General features: G+C 55.7%; 1 protein-coding gene across 1 annotated transcript; it reads right to left on the bottom strand.

Moving 5' to 3' along the window:
- Positions 1-91: 91 nt before the first annotated feature.
- On the bottom strand, positions 92-15,736 carry EPHA1 (EPH receptor A1). Its single transcript, XM_059073471.2, has 18 exons — positions 15,581-15,736; positions 14,497-14,564; positions 9,401-9,682; positions 7,777-8,179; positions 7,378-7,533; positions 6,714-7,058; positions 6,462-6,589; positions 6,061-6,211; positions 5,494-5,590; positions 5,204-5,271; positions 4,348-4,473; positions 3,315-3,500; positions 3,095-3,156; positions 2,769-2,975; positions 2,454-2,603; positions 2,000-2,193; positions 527-682; positions 92-437 (listed from the first exon to the last, which is right to left on the bottom strand). The coding sequence occupies exons 1-18, from the start codon at positions 15,660-15,662 to the stop codon at positions 359-361; spliced, it is 2,940 nt and encodes a 979-aa protein (XP_058929454.1). The 5' UTR covers positions 15,663-15,736; the 3' UTR covers positions 92-358.
- Positions 15,737-17,225: the final 1,489 nt, after the last annotated feature.

Genomic DNA, 17,225 nt, shown 5'->3' with positions numbered 1-17,225 from the left:
CCTGCGCGTCCGGAGCCCGTGCTCCGCAACGGGAGAGGCCACAACGGTGAGAGGCCCGCATACGGCAAAAAAAAAAAAAAAAAAGAAAAGTTGAAAATTCAGTTTCTGTTTATTTACGAAAATATATATGCATGTGTAAATAATATATATTAAGCCCTTCCCCAACTCCCACAATTATCTTTTTACTTCTACCCCTCCCCCCCTTTTAAAACAATGGGCTTCCTGGCTCCAGAGGGAGTTCCTCAGGGAAGGGTGGGCAGGAGTAGCACCGAAGTCCTACGTCTGGCAGGGCAGGTCCAGGTCGAGGGAGCACGGTCCCATCCTTGCCCCCTGAGGACAGGGTGGGTGAGGGGAAGGCTCAGTCCCTGAAGCCCTGAATACTGCAAAGAATGCGCTTCTGGTGCGCCAGCAGCGTGATCCCCATCTGTGCCAGGTCCCTGTGGGCAAGGAGAGGGAATCAGTGAGTCTCGGGCCTCAGACCCCAGCAGCCCCCCCCCCCCCCCCCCCGGGACCCCAGGGTCCTCACTCGGCCGTCAGATCCAGCACACACTCCACGGCGTCCAGCCCCGCGGAGTGGAAGTGCAGGATGTAGCGTTTCATTCGGATGGACTCCAGCCATTCAGCCACGCTCCGGTAGGGGATCCCATCTGAGCCACTCAAGCTGGGCAAGCGAAGGGTCGCTCTGTGGGACGTGGGCTACCTCAGTCACACGCGGGGGGGGGATGCAGGGCTTTCCTGCATCTGCAGGCAGCAGTCAAGTTGGGTGTCTGAGCACAGAGATTATCTAGACTTTGTGGATTCGCCCGGCCATTGTCAGCGAACCCATTTCCTGGCCAGTTTCCTGGCAACAGCAACCGGGCAGGTTGACTGACAGACCGGGGGCCAGTGGCGGCCTTGGGGGTCCAAACGGAAGGTGCCACCAGCCCATCCGCACTGCAGTGGCCAGCTTTTGGGCAACTGATGGGGGCCGGTAAAGACATGAAGTATCAACTATCCCAGCTGAGAGGAAGCAGGAAGACGAGGTGAGCAGAGGCCCTGGAAGGCCGGTGTGGTCTCGGCATTTTTCAGGGTGGCCCCCCGAGCTCTGGGAGCAGCCCCCTGCTTGCCACCTCCAACCTTGGCTGTTATTCTTGCACTCTGACACCCACAATACAAGGAGTGTTCCTGTCCTAAAGCCAGCCAGAGCCAAAAACCATTAGTAAAGTAAATCTGCTGGGGGAAAAATATCCAACATTCCAGAAAGATTAGCACATGCGGTCTCCAGTGTATAAGGGAGTTGTGCTCCAAGAGATAGTTTCAAAAGTTGGAACTTGGAGAACATTTTCTCCCAGAAACAAGGTTATATATGGTGGTTTGATACAGAGGCCAGCACGCCAGGGCTGGTTTACCCGATAAAGCATTTGAAGCCTTGCCCGTCTCTCCCATCTTACCCCCTGCAAACAGTTGATTCTCCATACTCTGGCAATGTTTTTGGTAAAATGCAATGATCATGTCCCTCCCGTGGACAGTTTTTAAAAATTGGTCAGTAGTTCTCTAGGCTCAGGATACAGTCCAAACTTCTCTGCACCCTGCACTATTTGCAATTGGCATGCCCTCAGCTCCCCAACCCTTGGTGGCTACGGGATCTGGGCCCCTTCCCAGATGCCACAAGGTTGCCCCTCTCAGTCATGACGTGCATTCCCCGTCTGGCTCTTGTTGCTTTCTCTGTCTTCCCTACCCCATTCTAAGTGACCAAGCTCCCTGGAGCAGGTATCAGGTTGGCAGCTGCTTATATGTACTTTGCATCTCAGTGTGTTTGCTTCCTATCTTCCATCAGACCAGAGCTATCAAGGGCGAGACACCGCATCTCCTCCATCAGAGCGCGCTCTTCCCAAAGGTGCAGATTTTGGGCTGCCTCCTATGCCTGACTCTGTCGGGAGCTCCGCAGGCCCAAAGCTTGATGGATGTGGCCAAATGTGCATTTCCATTCTCCTAGATCTGCCCTCCCCAGTGTGGTTACCTGGGATCAAAGCTGGCAATGGTTCGCAGGGAGTGGGGGTTGGCATGCAGATGCTCCAGCTGTGCCTTCAGCCGGTCGAAAGGGGGCCGACGGGCACAGTCATAGGCCCAGCAGTTCTTCATGAGTTCATAGAGGGGGGCGGGGCAGTCCACAGGCGGGGGCAGCCGGTACCCATCCTCAATGCTCTTCATTACCTGCAGTGAGGAAGGGGGTAAGAAGCTAACCCGGCAAGGCCATGGGGAAGCTCTGTGCACACAAGATCGTTGCAGTGGAGCCTCCAGACCCCCTGACCAGGATGGCTGTAGTCCAGACAACAGGGCGTGAGGTGGAGGGGACGGGTGGATAGGAATGCAGACGAACTGCGGGTCAGAAAGAAGAAATGAGGCTATTTGCAGGAGAGGGCCATGGAGGATTCGGGGAGGGCGTGAGATGCGTGAGAAACACCTGGGCTCACCTCCTGATTGCTCATCTCCCCATAGGGCTTCTCCCCAAAGCTGAGCACCTCCCACATCACGATCCCAAAGCTCCACACGTCGCTGGCCGTGGTGAAGATCCGGTGGGCTATGGCTTCGGGGGCTGTCCAACGGATGGGGATCTTTCCGCCCTAATAGGACACGTGGGGCAGAAGGCTGACGTGTTTCAGGGCACAGAAGGGCATGGGAAGTAACTGTGTCCACATGAGCACACACCGTGTACTCTGTACATCCTGACCGTACGTACGGCATGTGAGTGTGCGTGTGTGTGTGTGTGATAAGTACAAGGCTCTAACCTGGGTTTCATAGGTGCCATCAAAGTTGTCCAGGAGGCGGGTCAGGCCAAAGTCAGACACCTTGCAGCACAGGTTCTGACTCACCAAGATGTTCCTGGCGGCCAGGTCCCGGTGGACGTAACTGTGGTCGCTGAGGTAATTCATGCCAGACGCTATGCCCCGCAGCATGGCCACCAGCTGCCCAGGGACCAGCTGGACCTCCTGCTCCTGCAGCAGGGAGTGGGCAAGTTGGGGGATGGGCTGGATCTCCTCTTCCCGGACCCAGAGCCAACGCTCAGGGCTCCGTGGCTCCTCCCCCTTCCAAGCTGGTCCTCCGCCCTCCTTACTCTCAGGAAGGCATCCAGGGCTCCGTTCTGCATAAACTCCGTGATGATCATGATGGGCTTTCCTGAGACACAAAGCACAGATCACACGACAGCCTCCACCCCATCTCCACCCAGAACCAGACTTCCTGCCTCGGACAGCACATGGCCCCTCCACTTCCGGTGGTCTCACCCCTCCTCTCCCACTCCCTCCCCGCGCGCTCTTGGACGCCACCCCTCGCACCCTTTGTGACAACGCCTTCCAGGTGCAGGACATGCGGGTGGTTGAACTGGCCCATGATAGTTGCCTCTCGAAGGAAGTTCCACCAGTGGCCCTCGGGAGATGTGTCTTTCAAGGTCTTGATGGCCACAGTCTTGGCATCCTGGCTGGGGATTCTCAGGGACCCTCGATATACTTCCCCGAACTCTCCTGGGTGGAAAGAAAACAGGGTCACGGCCACATGCGTTGTCAGGCTCCCCAGGGGGACAGGCAGCGATATCTCCAGTCCTCTAGTTCCCTTTTCTTCTCTGGACCAGAGGATCAGAAACATGCTGTACCTTCCTCCCCGAGACAAGGGCTTGGCTGTACTTCCCAGGGCCAGGGGCCGGGAGTCTGGAACAGGAGGGCAGCTTTGCCAGCTGTTCGGCACCGTCTCCCCAGTTAGCAGAGTTCTGATACTCGGGAGATGCTGGGTGAGTGGGGCTTGTGCGGCGGGGCTGGGTTGTAATCACGAAGGGCGGCTGGTCAGGGCCAGTGCACAAGTGACCGGGGAGGCTGACCACTGCCGCCTCTCTTCCGCAAGCTCCTCCGGTCACTTGGCCACACAATCAGTCAAGACACTGCTGAGCTTTGTTCTCTGTTCAGATCCATTTTCCCTGGTGACCCAAGGGATCGGGGCAGCCCAAGGACACTGGGCCCCTGGTGGGGTGGAATGAGGGGCTAGGGAGGCTCTGAGTCCCCCCCACGTTTGGGAACCATCTGAGAAGGGCCTGAGCCGGGGCAGTGCGACCCCTCTCCTGACAAAGATGATGTGTTTAATGCTCTTTATCAGAAATTCCACCACCACAAAAGCAGATGGTGCAGGAGGCAGGAGCCGCTCCCGGACACCTGATAAGGGGGTTAACACATGAACACAGTGGTTGCGGGACACGGGGTAGAGCAGGGAGGAAGCTCATCTGGGAGCTCTCGGGCCAGAGGAGAGGCCGGCTGGGCTCCACAGGGAAGGGCCGGAAGGAAGGGGCTCTGGGTGCCACACAGAGGGGGCCACAGGGCTCACCTTCCCCTATGACGGTGTCCACGACCAGCCAGGCCGGATTGAGCTCCCGCGTGAAGTCCAGGGCTCCCTGGGCAGGGTCCTCGTACGCCTGGAGGTCCACGTAAGGCTTCAGCCACAGCTTGTCCTCTGCGGGGAGAACCAGGGAGGGCTCAGGCCAACTCCAGCGCTCAGGAGTCCTGTCCTGGCTGAAGGGAAAGACAGTCTCTATCCTCAGCAACGGCGTCTCCACGGCCCAGCCATTGCTGCTGCTGTCTACACGCAAAGCTCGTGTGTCCTCACCAGCCGGGGCCCAGAGCGGTGGGCCGGAACCCAGGCCCGAGAGCGTGTTCACGGCCTCCAGTTACCCAATGGTCCCGTGGCTCACTGACCCTAACTGCTTGCCTCCCGCCTCCCCGCAGCTCACCGGACTCCTTCGGTCACTCACAGCTCGCTCACGTTCCCAGACAAGCCTCGCGCCCGCTCTGTTACTTGCATGGTCCCTAGACTCCCCCTGTTGCGGGGCGCCCAACGAGGCGACCAGCAGAAAGCCCACATTCCTGGGAGGGCCTCAGGGAGCCTGCCGGCCATGTCCCTCCCAGCCAGCCTCGGCCCGCAGACCCAGCCAGGGAGGATGAGGGGGCCTCCCTGGGGCCCGAGTGTCGGGACAGTGGCACCAACAGCTAACAGGCAATTGCACGGAGCCTCCGCGGGACTGTCGGTACGAAGTTAATTAACCATAGTTAATTAAGGAGCAAAACGCAAGAGCCCTGGGGACAAGAGAGCCCACCTGCGCCCCCAGAGTTGTCCTAGCAAAAGGGGGTCCCTCGGTCCCGTCCCAACGCACGCGCGTGCGCACACACAGGCGCTCCTGGCTCACCTCTGTCCCCATCGGCGACACGATCGCGCTGCCTCTGCTGCCTCTGGGGCCGTCGCCGCCGAGCTCTCCTGTGAGGTCGGGGACCACGTTCTTCCCGGGCCCAGGACCACCTCCGGGGCCCAAACGCGCTGCAGCTGAGATTGCCCCAGAAACAACAGGGGGCGGGGAGAGGGTGGTGCGGGGACACTTTGGTACTAGGGGACGGGAGGGCTGTTGGGCTACATTCAGGAGCTCCTGCCAGGGCAAAGGGACCCAGGGTGGCGGAAGCGGGGGCAAAGCAGGACCAGCACCTGGAACGGAAGACAAGCATTCCGAGAAGCAGAGCCACACCCAGCAGCAGGCCAAAGATGATGGCCACGATCTCTCCTCCAGTCACGACCCTGGAAACTATAGGCACGTGGGGTGAAGAAGTCTGGGGGTGCTCAGCGGCCACAGGGATGATGGAGGCTGGCAGGGCACACGGTGTGGGGGGGGGCGGTCTCTTGGCGGCTCTGGGTGTGCATTCCCCAACCAGGGAGAGGGGTGTGAGCGTGGGTGAGAGAGCCTGCGGAAAGGGCCCCACCCAGGGACCACCAGCTCGCTCTGTCTGCCGATGGACACTGACCTGAGGGGTCAGGCGACGGGACAGGATGCTGGCTGGCGGCATACGGCATCAGAAGGTGTGTCTGAGGAGGTGTGGTGTGGCTCTGCACGGGGCGATCCGCCCAGGCAGCGTCTACGTGTGTGTGTGTGTGTGTGTGTGTGTGTGTGTGTGTAGACAAAGAAGGAAGATCACTGACTGGAACAGGGTCTGAGAAACCTCAGGGGGATGACAGTCGCGTGTGTGTTTGGGACAGAACACAGAGAAACCCACCCACCTGGTGGGCTGGTGCGAAACTCATGGTCAGGGGAGAAGGGGCCAGGGCCCTGAGGGGTCACCATCCGGACCCTGACGGTGTACGTGGTGTCTGGCTGCAGTTCAGTCAGCAGGACCCAGGGCTCTAGAACCATCTGGTACCGTTCTTCATCCTGTGGATGGGGACTCGTGTTACCGGGGCCGTGCCAAACCGGACCTGGTGGAGGAGAAGGGCAGCCCGGGGCACACGTGCGAGGGGTGGGTTGCGGAGTGATCAGGGCAGGGCTCTGCGCAGGGTTCAGTCCTGAGAAAGCCACACGGCTCACCGCGGGCAGCCTTCTCCCACCCTGCGTCCCAGGCGAGGAACGCTGCGGTGCGCCCAGGCGCGAAAGCGGAGGTGCTCCGCCGCCGCCGTGCGCTCACCTGGTTCAGCACGTGCAGCTCGTAGCTGAGGTTAACCCCGGGGCTGCGAGGCCGGGACCCCGCCCAGGTCAGCTCCAGCTGCCGCGGCGCCTTCTTCACCAGCCTCAGGGACAAGCCTGACAGGGTCTCTGCGAGGCCAGAGGGAGGAAATCCCTTAAGAAGCCTCTCCTTGCTTCCTGCTCACCAATTTATCCCCGTGGTCCTGTGCCCTCCGGTCTCCCCCAGGCCCTGCTGGCCCCCCAGACCCCTCACCTGCATGCCCCATGCTGATGCTGAGCGAGGCGCTGGCGGGCTTGGAGGCACCCAGCTCCGACACTCCGTTCTGGGCTTCGACGTTAAAGGTGTAGTTGGCGTCGGGCTCGAGGCCATCCACGCACACAGCGGCCGTAGTGAGCCCGCTGGGCCCCGGGGAGAAGCGCACACTTCCCCCGCAGGGCTGGCAGGGCTCCCCGTCCAGCGCTGCTCCCCGACACTGAGAACACCCCACATCGTATCTGACGTCCTCGCGTCCCCCCAGGTCTACTGGGGGCTCCCAGCGCAGGGAGAGCTGAGTCCCCGAAACAGAGAAGCTCAGGTTTCGGGGGACTGAGGGGGGACCTGTGGGAGAAGACAGGCCATCAGCAGGAAGCAGCGCGGCCCTCACCGGAGCTACTGGCCCCTAGCCTTCTCCCAACCCCGATTCTCCAAGTCCTCCGCGGCCTTTGCCCGGAGATTCGATTCCTAGTGAGGAAAAGACAGCTGAACCGCATCTCTGCGTTCTTCCAGGGAGGGCAGGTGTGCGTGCTCGGGGCGCTCAGTGGCTGGCACCCTGGATGGTCCCTGATATCTGATAGGCTCTGGAAAGTTCGGACCCCAGCACGGTTTAGCCAACGTCCTGTACCGCGTCACGGCGGCCCGGCCCCGGCCCCGGACTCACGCGTGCACGCTGCGGCGGGGCCCTCCCCAGGGACGCGGTAATGCCCGGTCTCGCAGGTGCACACGGTGGCCCCTTCAGACTCGGCTGTGCTGTGTTCGGGGCACTTGAGACAACTGGGCGTGTCCACGTCAGCCCTGTAGGAGCCTTTCGGGCAGGCTGGAGAGAGAATGACACAGAGCTCTGGTTGTTCAGCGTTTAACCGGGAGAATCACACCCCTCCCGCAAATCGCAAATCGCTTGTGCTGGGAACGCCCCTGCGTGTGTCTCCCTAGGGCCTTTGGACGCTCTGTTTAGAAATCACTGAGGTGGAGCGTCGGCTTCCTTCCTTCCCTTGGCACCCGGTAGACCCTCCCCCGAGTGGTCCCTCCAGGTTCTTACCACCTCTTCGAGTCTCCTTACCAAGGCAGCCCTCGACACCGCCGCCTTCCTCGTAGCCAGGCTCACAGTGGCACCGCCCCACTGGCACCAACCACTGGCCGTCGGGGCTGCAGTGCATGCGGGGTGCACCCGAGGGGCCAGGGGTGACGTGGGCGTGGGGCAAGCAGGTCCCTGCCACTTCGGCCAACCCGCCTGGTCCAGGGAGAGTGTCGGGGAATTGGGCCAAGCCGTGCACAGTCTCAGGGCAGCGCTGGTAGAAGACCCGGACAGACACCAGGGCCACACAGGCGCCCGGGTTGTGGAAAGCGAGGTAGAGGCCTCGGCGGGTCAGGTGGCCCAAGGAGCACCGCTCCACGTTCAGTTTCACGGCTCCAGACGCAAGGTCTCGAACGGTGAAGCTCTGGTCTGCAGCCACTGTGGTGACCTGGGAAGGAGGCGTGGGGAAGAGGGAAAAATGGCTAAGTCACGATTCATCCCTACGTAACAGAAACGACTCTTTGCTTAATGCTTTGCAGTTTACACAGGCATAAACAGAGGGATGATGACATGGGAGCTACCGAGCCAAGCATTTTTATGTGTATTACACTGTCGACTCCGTGCAATAATCCTACAAGGTGGGATGCATCACCTTCCTCATTTGACAGATGAAGAAACTAAGGCTAAGAGAAGGTGAAGACCTCAGACAAGATGACACAGCTACTGCATGGTGGGGCTGGGATCGGAACCCAGCTGTGGGATGCTACAGCCCAGATAATTTCCACTATTCAAAGGTGTTCCTGGGCTTCCCTGGTGGTGCAGTGGTTGAGGGTCCGCCTGCCGGTGCAGGGGACGCGGGTTCGTGCCCCGGTCCGGGAGGATCCCACGTGCCGCGGAGCGGCTGGGCCCGTGAGCCGTGGCCGCTGAGCCTGCGCGTCCGGAGCCTGTGCTCCGCAACGGGAGAGGCCACAGCAGTGAGAGGCCCGCGTACCGCAAAAAAAAAAAAAAAAAAAAAAAAAAAATGTGTTCCCAACCTCAGTGCCAGCGAGGTGATCAGTTATAAAGTGTGTCATCGTTAATTTATTACTAATAGCAAACTTTACAATAGCTGCTCTTTAGAAAAAAATGAGAGTACATACTATAATAATATGTTCCCTTCTCTTTTGCATTCTAGTATGTTTTCTTAAGTAGGAAAGAAAGGGAAGGGATTAAAAAGTAGCCTGCAGAGAACTGTCTTCCCACCCAACTCTAGGGATGCTCATGGGTGCGTGTCACACACGAATGTCGTGAGCGTGGACGAAAAAAGTCCAAATACCTCTCCCCTGCCTCCACCATGCCATGCTCTTATCTCAGTGGATGCTTGTAAAAGCCTCTCAAATAGATGAGGCTGGCAGTCATACTATTAATAATAAAATATTATTATCACTACTTTAAGCCAAGGAAAAACAGCTCAGAGAGGTTACGTGACACGCCCCGTGTCGGGACACAGCTGAAAAGGTGCTCAAATCCAGACCTTCTGGTTTCTAGTCGCACATTCTTTCCACTATTCCACACCTACGCTCTCTTCCTGTTTCTGCCACCTTCTTTTTTCTGAGCGGAACGGGGTCACGGAAGGGAGGGGGGCAACGATCAGTGTCAGGGCTGCAATGGCCCCGAGGGGTGGAAGCACCTTCTGGAACAGGGGCCGCCGGAGCTGAATGCCCACATCCTGGTCACTCTCCAGGTACAGGAGGTTGAAGGTCTCTTTGCAGCCCAGAGGCCCGGCTTCCCCGGGGAAACTCTTGCAGTCCCGCACGGTGAACTGCAGCTCCACGTGGACACGCGAGGCCTCCTCCCCCCGGTAGATCCAATTGGAGCGAAGCCAGTGGTCAGTGTCTCTGCTTTCTTGCACTGGGCAGTCCTGGTACATGTACAGTGGTGTCCCGTTCAGTATCTGCTGCACCTCACTCCACTGCGAGAGGAAAGCGAGCGTCAGCCTCCAAGTCATCCTCACCTGTTCCCCAAATGCTCGCTTTCTAGAACGGATGGCGAGGAAGCTGGTGTCAGAGCTGCCCAGGTTCGCGCTACTTGTCCTGCCCTCTCCCCACCCCCCGGCCCCAGGATAGCAGGTTAAATGTTTAGGGTCGGAGATTTATTTGGATATAGCATGGGCAAGACCACACCCCCTTGACAGCCCTGGCCAGCTCTGGACTCTTCAACGAGCCCACGCCAACTGCAAGAGCATGAATACCATTTTCACCATCAGCAGAGCTGTCAGGTACCCCAAAGGCAGATTTCTGTAGCAAAAGCTCATGCACAAAAACTTTCTGCCTATTTGTTCAGAGACTAGGAGACTGCATTTGATATTAAGGCCTCTGACCCTTGGAGGGTGAGAACAAGCATAAAACTCTTCTGTATGAGGGAATCTCACTCTCTCCAGTATTCCTTCCAGTAACAGCCAGCCACTATCGACATCAACAACGGAAAGAGTTGGTTGGACCCCTAGATACCATCCAGACCATCCTCCTTAACTTCTTTTACATTTAATCTTAATAATAATAACGGCCAGCACTAACGTAGGGCTTACCATGGGCCAGTCACTATTCTAAGCACTTTCGATGAGGAAACTGAGTCACAGTGAGGTTAAAGGATGTATTGCCCAAGGCACCAGCTATTAAGAGGAGGAGCTGGGAGGTGCACCCAGACACTCTAAGTTCCAGAGTTTATGCTCTTAATCGTTCTGCCTCTATGTGCTTATTACAAAAAGTCAAAGAATAAAAACTTACATATAACAAGAAGTGAAAGTCCTCCCATCCATCCACCCATTCCCAGATCATTTTCAGTGCCTCTAGAGAAACATTTGAATGTTTTTTTCATGTGTGTTTGTTTTTAACATAATTTAAAAAAATATACAAGTGTTATTCTATAACCTACTTTTTTAACGAATAAAAAGTCTTTGAAAGATATCCACAAGAGTATATGGATCTACCTAATTTTTTTTAGCAATCCATAAAATAGTATCCCACTGTATGGATGTACCATAATTTATTTAATCATTCATCTATTGTTGGATATTTAAGTAACTTCTAGTGATTTTTTACTTTTTAAATAAACATGTACAGATTCCTGTAAGATTTCTGTAGACCTGCTGTATCAAAGGGTAAATATAGTACAAATTTTATAAGAGGATACTGCCAAATTTTCCTCCACAAAGGCTTTATCAATTTACACTTTCACAATGCAGGAGGGCGCATTTTCTCAAAACCTCATCAACAGTGGATATTAATGAGCTTTTTACTTTTGGCAATCTTATGAACAAAACAGCTGCTGGCCATTTTAATTTACCTTTCTTTGAGGAGGAGGTTCTGCATTTCTCTTTTGTTCATTGTCTATTTGTATTTTTATGCAGTTATGTATTTATAACTTTGCCTGATATTCTACTGTTATCTTTTGAGTGTTCATTTGGATGATTTTTTTTTTTTATATTATAGACATTAATCATTTGTTTGAAATGCATATTTCTTTTTTTTTTTTTTTTTAAAGAAGATGTTGGGGGTAGGAGTTTATTAATTAATTAATTTATTTTGGCTGTGTTGGGTCTTCGTTTCTGTGCGAGGGCTTTCTCTAGTTGTGGCAAGAGGGGACCACTCTTCATCGTGGCGCGCGGGCCTCTCACTATTGCGGCCTCTCTTGTTGCGGAGCACAGGCTCCAGACGCACAGACTCAGCAGTTGTGGCTCACGGGCCTAGTTGCTCCGCGGCATGTGGGATCCTCCCAGACCAGGGCTCGAACCCGTGTCCCCTGCATTAGCAGGCAGATTCTCAACCACTGCGCCACCTGGGAAGCCTGAAATGCATATTTCATATATTTTCTCCGTCATGCCATTTAATTTTGCTAATGATGTCTGTGATGTTGACATACTTAAAAAATTTTTACATTTATCTTTTTTCCTTTTTGTGTTGTATATTTTACTTGGGAAGCTCTCCCATCCCAAACTTATAAAGGTCTTCTCCTTCTATATTTCTCCTAACATTCTTTTAGGTTTGGTTTTTAGGTTTAGACTTTAATCTTCCTAGAATTAATTCTGTTGTGTGTAGAGTGTGAAGATGTAACTTTACCTTCTTCCTTTAAAAAAAAAAAAATTATGGACACCAAATTGTCAGTTTATTGACTAGTCTATACTTTCCGCATTGATTTACAATTCTAATGTTATCACACACTAAAATCTCAAATATGTGGGTTTGTTTGGGGACTTTCTATTCTGTTCCATTGATCTGAATATTCTCGTGCAATGCCAAATGTTTTAATTAAAATTGATATACTGTATGGTACGTTCTGATATCTGGTAGGACAAGTTTCCTATTTCATTCTTCTTCTTTTTTCAAAAGAATTCTCAGACATTCTTTTTTTTTTTTTTTTTTTTTGCGGTACGCGGGCCTCTCACTGTTGTGGCCTCTCCCGTTGCGGAGCACAGGCTCCGGACGTGCAGGCTCAGCGGCCATGGCTCACGGGCCCAGCCACTCCACGGCATGTGGGATCTTCCCGGACCGGGGCACGAACCTGTGTCCCCTGCATTGGCAGGCGGACTCTCAACCACTGCGCGACCAGGGAAGCCCCCTCAGACATTCTTAAATATATTCTCTGCCAGATGAATTTAAGAAGCTCTCAAATTCTATAAAACATACCATTGATATTTTGGTTGCAACCCCCTTATTTTATAAAGAAGAGACTGAGGCCCATAGAAAGTTCACTTTCCCAAGGGTTTTCATTGCTACTCGCAGCTTTGGGAAAAGGCGAGAAAAAGCACCATTAACTAAAGTCTGGGGTGGCATGGGGGCAGGGGCAGAAGTATATGTTGCTGTGAGGCACCTATTTTTGTACTAAGTTAGGGAGTTCAAAGATCAGACAAGGGGTGTCCAGGCTGCAATGGTAGAAGGCACCTAGAGCCTGTTCTTAGGAAGAAGCTGTGATGGGGAAGCCGGAGTAGAAGGCTTGGGGTGGAGGTCAGGTGGAAAGGCGGTGGGGGTTCATGCGCAGCTCATTAGCTAGACCACCAGGGCGGCAGCTGGACCAGGAGCAGATGTTCCCAGCTATGACTCGCCTCCCCCAGTTCCAGCAGTGACAGATGGGGGAGAAGCAGCTGCCCAGGATCAGGAACAAGGATCCTTTCACTTATCACTCTGGTTGCTGGCTGCTACATAGTTACATTCTGGGGAGCGTGAATCTGAATGTGTGTGTGTGTGTGTGTGTGTGTGTGTTTTGAAAAGATGGGGAGGGGTAGAGGGGGGACAAGGCAGACAGTGGGAATGTGACCGCTGCTGTCTCCTTGCCTTCCTAGTACAAAGCTGTTTAGCTTGGGGCTTCCCTGGTGGCGCAGTGGTTGAGAGTCCGCCTGCCGATGCAGGGGACGCGGGTTCGTGCCCCGGTCCAGGAAGATCCCACATGCCGCGGAGTGGCTGGGCCCGTGAGCCATGGCTACTGAGCCTGCGCGTCCGAAGCCTGTGCTCCGCGACGGAGAGGCCACAACAGTGAGAGGACCGCGTATCGCAAAAAAAAAAAAAAAAAAAAAAAAAAAAAAGCTGTTTAGCCTGAGCTGCAAAAGGGCCCTTGCTTCCACTCCAGCCCAGTTAGGGAAGAGTTATTTGGGTGGGGTGGCAGGGGAGGCCTGTGGGAGCCAGCAGATGCAGATGGACCTGCAGCCCTCACTGTGGAGTGCTTAGCTGCTTTGTGAGATGAGGTGCCTATCAGAGCTGGCCTAATCCAGCATCTTCTGAGCAGCCCCTCCTGTAGGATACATTATGGTTTCGTCTATTCATTCTAATTACAGGCCACTCCATGGGAGAGCCGAGAGGGGAGCCAGGGCCCCAGGACTCCGAGGGAAAGAAAGCAAGTAACCCCATCCCCAGAAATACAGGCTGGCTTCCTCCCGGAGTAGGAAAGAGAAAAGGGAACAACACCCAGAGAACAGGGTGTAGGCCCGGAAGGAAGAGGCCTGAGGCCAGCGTCCCGGAGGCTGCAGCACCTGGGGAGGCTCCCGTGTGTCCGGGGCCAGATCTGCTGAGTGACAGGAAGCTCTATGGGACTCACAAGACCCGACCTCCGCTCACTGGGTCTTTGGAATATCCAAGGAGGGAAGGGGCCTGGACGGCACGGTGTGCCCGGGCTGGGGAAGGCACGGGAGGTGTCAAGGGCTTACGGACCTCGAATGGGGCAGCTGTTAACTCTGGGAGAGTCAAAGACCCTTTGAAGATTTTGATGAAAACTCTGGCTCTCTTCTCCAGAAAAAAAGAAAAAAAAAAGGCCACATACAGCTACACAACTTCGAATACTCTTTTATGGGGTTCCCAGACCCCCCGAAACCTGTCTATGCAACTCCATTGGGATGGACGGACCTCAGGTGGAGGACACTCTTCTACGTTTGGGTCTCAGCTCCCAACCATCCCAGGGATGGTCCATTCTCTTCCCAGGATGTGTCACTCTCATCTTCCCCGAGGTCCTCACAAGTATTCAGCCCTCCTTTGCTGGGGCAGGGAGAGGAGGAGCCAGGCATTGAACCGGTCCCCGTGGGGTGAAGCCTGACCCCCCTCCCGCCCCCCCGCCCCCCACCCCCCAAGCCTCCACACATTCGGGAGGTTCTGACTCCCCTCCCCTTCCCTCCCCCTCCCAGAGGAGACACTTCGAGTTTTTCCTGCTCTTTTCTACGTTCCTCCACCCACCTCACCGCCCCATTTCACACTGGCCTTCAGCCTTGAGCCACCCTAGGTCCTTCCCTCCCCTGACACTTACCCCATCCTCTGGGGGATCCAGCAGCCAGCCCAGCTCTCCCTGTGCCTTGCTAGTATCCATCAGAGTGACTGAAGGTGGAGAGAAAGGGGGCCTGTCATCTCTGGGGGAGAAGGCCCCCGCACGCGTGCAACCCACATTCCTCTTCCTGTGCCCCCCGGCCCCAAGGCTTCGGCATTCTGTTAACAGCTGTGAGTTCCTGAGATTTAGGAGAGGAAACCAGCCCAGGAAGGAGGAGTGAAGGGCTACGATGATCAGCCTGTCTTCCTCCAGAGTGTGAAGGGAGGAAAGCAGAGTGGGGCAAGGGTTGGAGGGCTGGACCTTTGACCAAAGTCAACGCAGGAAGCATTAGGAAGAGCAGCCCCAGAGAGAACGGGCAGCCTCTCACTCGGCGGGGCTGGTGCAGCCCGGGGGACCCATCAGCCGCACAACTGGAAGGGCGGATGCGCGAGAGAGGAGGTCAGCCTCTGGGGTGTGGACAGGGGACTTTGGAGGGGGCTCCTGGGTGCAGAAGGTCCCTCACTCTGGCAAAGGGCCTGCCTTGCCCCTCCCGATTGGGGGTGTGGACTGGGGGTAGAGACACAGCGGAGAGTCCAAGAAGCGGGGGTAGTAGGGTCACAGAGCATGCAAGTGTCCACACGGAAGGCCTGACCCCTGCCTCCAGGAGCCCCTGCCTCCCGAGTCCTAAGCCACCCCCCAGCGGCAGGTCCCTCCGTCCCCCAGCCTAGGTTGGCACAAAGCGACTTCCACTTCTGACTTCAGAGGGTTCCGATCTCTGGGTTGGGCGCCTGAGGCCGGGGGCTCCCTGGGAATGAGGGGTCCCCACTATTGCTGGGGTAGGAGGTCTGGGCGCTGCTTCCGCCAGAAATGCTCTCCCCACCCCCAGGAGAAAACTGCTGGCCAGCAGGGCTGGGGGTGACTGACCCGGGAAAGCAGCTGTTTGGGGTTAAAGACCAAAGACCGGCCTGGCCAGTCGATCGCCTGGCAGCCGGGCAAAACAAGAGCGCTGGAGAGGGGCTCTCGGAGAGGGCCTCCTCAGGAATGCCGACTCCGGGCGCAGGGGGAGGGGCGGGGCGGGGGTCGGTACCTTCCACGGCGCGCGCCCCCGGGGGCAGCAGGACGCAGAGAAGCAGCAGCAGCCCGAGCCCCAGGGGCCAGCGCCGCTCCATGGCGCAGGGCCGGGACCTGGGACCGAGGCCCGGACGGCTGGGCCTGGGTGCGAGGACTGGGCGAGCCGGGCAGGCCGGGCAGGGGCGGGGGGCGGGGCCAGTGCCCGGGGCGGAGTCCAGGCCTCACCTGGATCACCTTCTTAAAGGGACAGTAGGGCAGGAAGGAAACTTGTAAAACAGGTAATAAACTTCAAAAAGCGGAGGCGTCTTGACCGGAATGAGACTGCGGGCACCGCCTAGTGGATGGGATTGGGAATTGACTCACCCCGTGCTAATTCTAACCCTAAACCCAACCCTGTCTCTCGATCCAGCCTTTCGCCGAATTCTACCTCGAACTCGTATTCCTCCCTCTCCCTTTCTTCAGGACCCAGCCCTGTCACAGACACAGGGAAAGGCCGGGTAAGACACACATCTTGATGTTCCCGTCGGGGAGGCTTGGATGACCGTAATGCAAGGCGAGGTTGGTTGGAAGAGGAAGCAAGCCCAGCCGGGAGCACATTTGGGTCTCCAGGGAGTAGACTGTGTGAGCCGGGTTTCGGTGGTAGAGATTGGGCAAGACGTGAGCAAGGACCTGTAGGCAGGGAGCCTCAAGGGGCCTCTGGGAGTGGTGAAGGGACCAGTTTGACTGCTGGGGCTCACGATTGTCTTGGGAACCAGGCAGAAAGACAGGTGTGGGCCGGGGCAGGGAAGGTCTCGGTAAACATGTGAAGGAGTTTGAACGTTACCATGCACTTTACGAAGCAACATGAGAAACTGGTGAGGGCTTCTGAGCGCAAGTGGTAGAGAATCTAGTGGTGTAGACCCACGGCCCTCCCACCTGTTGGAGACTGGCTTCCGGTATATTCGATACATGTTCCTTCAGTTTCTACCCTGCGTGCAGCAAGCTCTGAAAGCTTCAAGAAGAGTAAGGCAGCCTTGGCCCTAAACAGATTGTTGTCTGAGGAGTGTCGGGGGCCAGTGCGTAAAGCAAGCACACAGATGGCTAAAATGACAGGTAGGAGAGGACTCCAGCAGAGGTACAAATCAGGGGTGACAGTGGTCCAAGGGGAGTGATCAACCACCGAGGAACGGCGGCCAGCTCCACTCCTGGGGCCTCTCCTTCCTACACCCCTCTCTGGCTCCATCTCATTTGGGTGAATTATTCGTAGTTCTTCTATCATTTAAATTGTTGCATGTTTTGGTCACCCTGGAGAAAGGGAGGTGGTGCCTTTTAGGTGCTTATTTTATTTTCAAAAATTAATCCTTCTCGTGTTTCTTTTTTTATATACAGATAATTATAAGAAGAAAATGGCTCATAGTTTCCCGGCCCAGACTAGCCTCACTGGCATAAATAAATAAATGTAATCCAAGTACATTGGTTTGGAAAATTCACATTGAACAGCAAAGAAACAAAATGGAAAGTAGAATCCTCCCTCCTCCCACGCTCCAATTCCTGTCCCCAAAGTTACACACCATCAACTGTCTCTTGTGATTCACCCAGGATGTTTTCCCCTATGGACACACCATCATATATGTCTCGCTCTAACCCCCTCTCCCCCCACCCAACACACACGCATGCTTTCA

The sequence above is a fragment of the Kogia breviceps genome, chromosome 9 (genome assembly GCF_026419965.1).
Source record: "Kogia breviceps isolate mKogBre1 chromosome 9, mKogBre1 haplotype 1, whole genome shotgun sequence".
NCBI lineage: Eukaryota > Metazoa > Chordata > Mammalia > Artiodactyla > Physeteridae > Kogia > Kogia breviceps.
The sequence above is the reverse complement of the archived record's forward strand: the minus strand, read 5'-3'. Positions and strand labels throughout refer to the sequence as shown.

Coding starts and splice junctions, on each gene's coding strand:
- EPHA1 (XM_059073471.2), bottom strand. CDS start 15,662: ATGGAGCGGCGCTGGCCCCTGGGGCTCGGGCTGCTGCTGCTTCTCTGC. Junction 6,590..6,713: donor CATCAGCATGGGGCATGCAG/GTGAGGGGTCTG, acceptor CTGGCCTCGCAG/AGACCCTGTCAGGCTTGTCC. Junction 3,157..3,314: donor GGAAGGCGTTGTCACAAAGG/GTGCGAGGGGTG, acceptor TTTGTGTCTCAG/GAAAGCCCATCATGATCATC.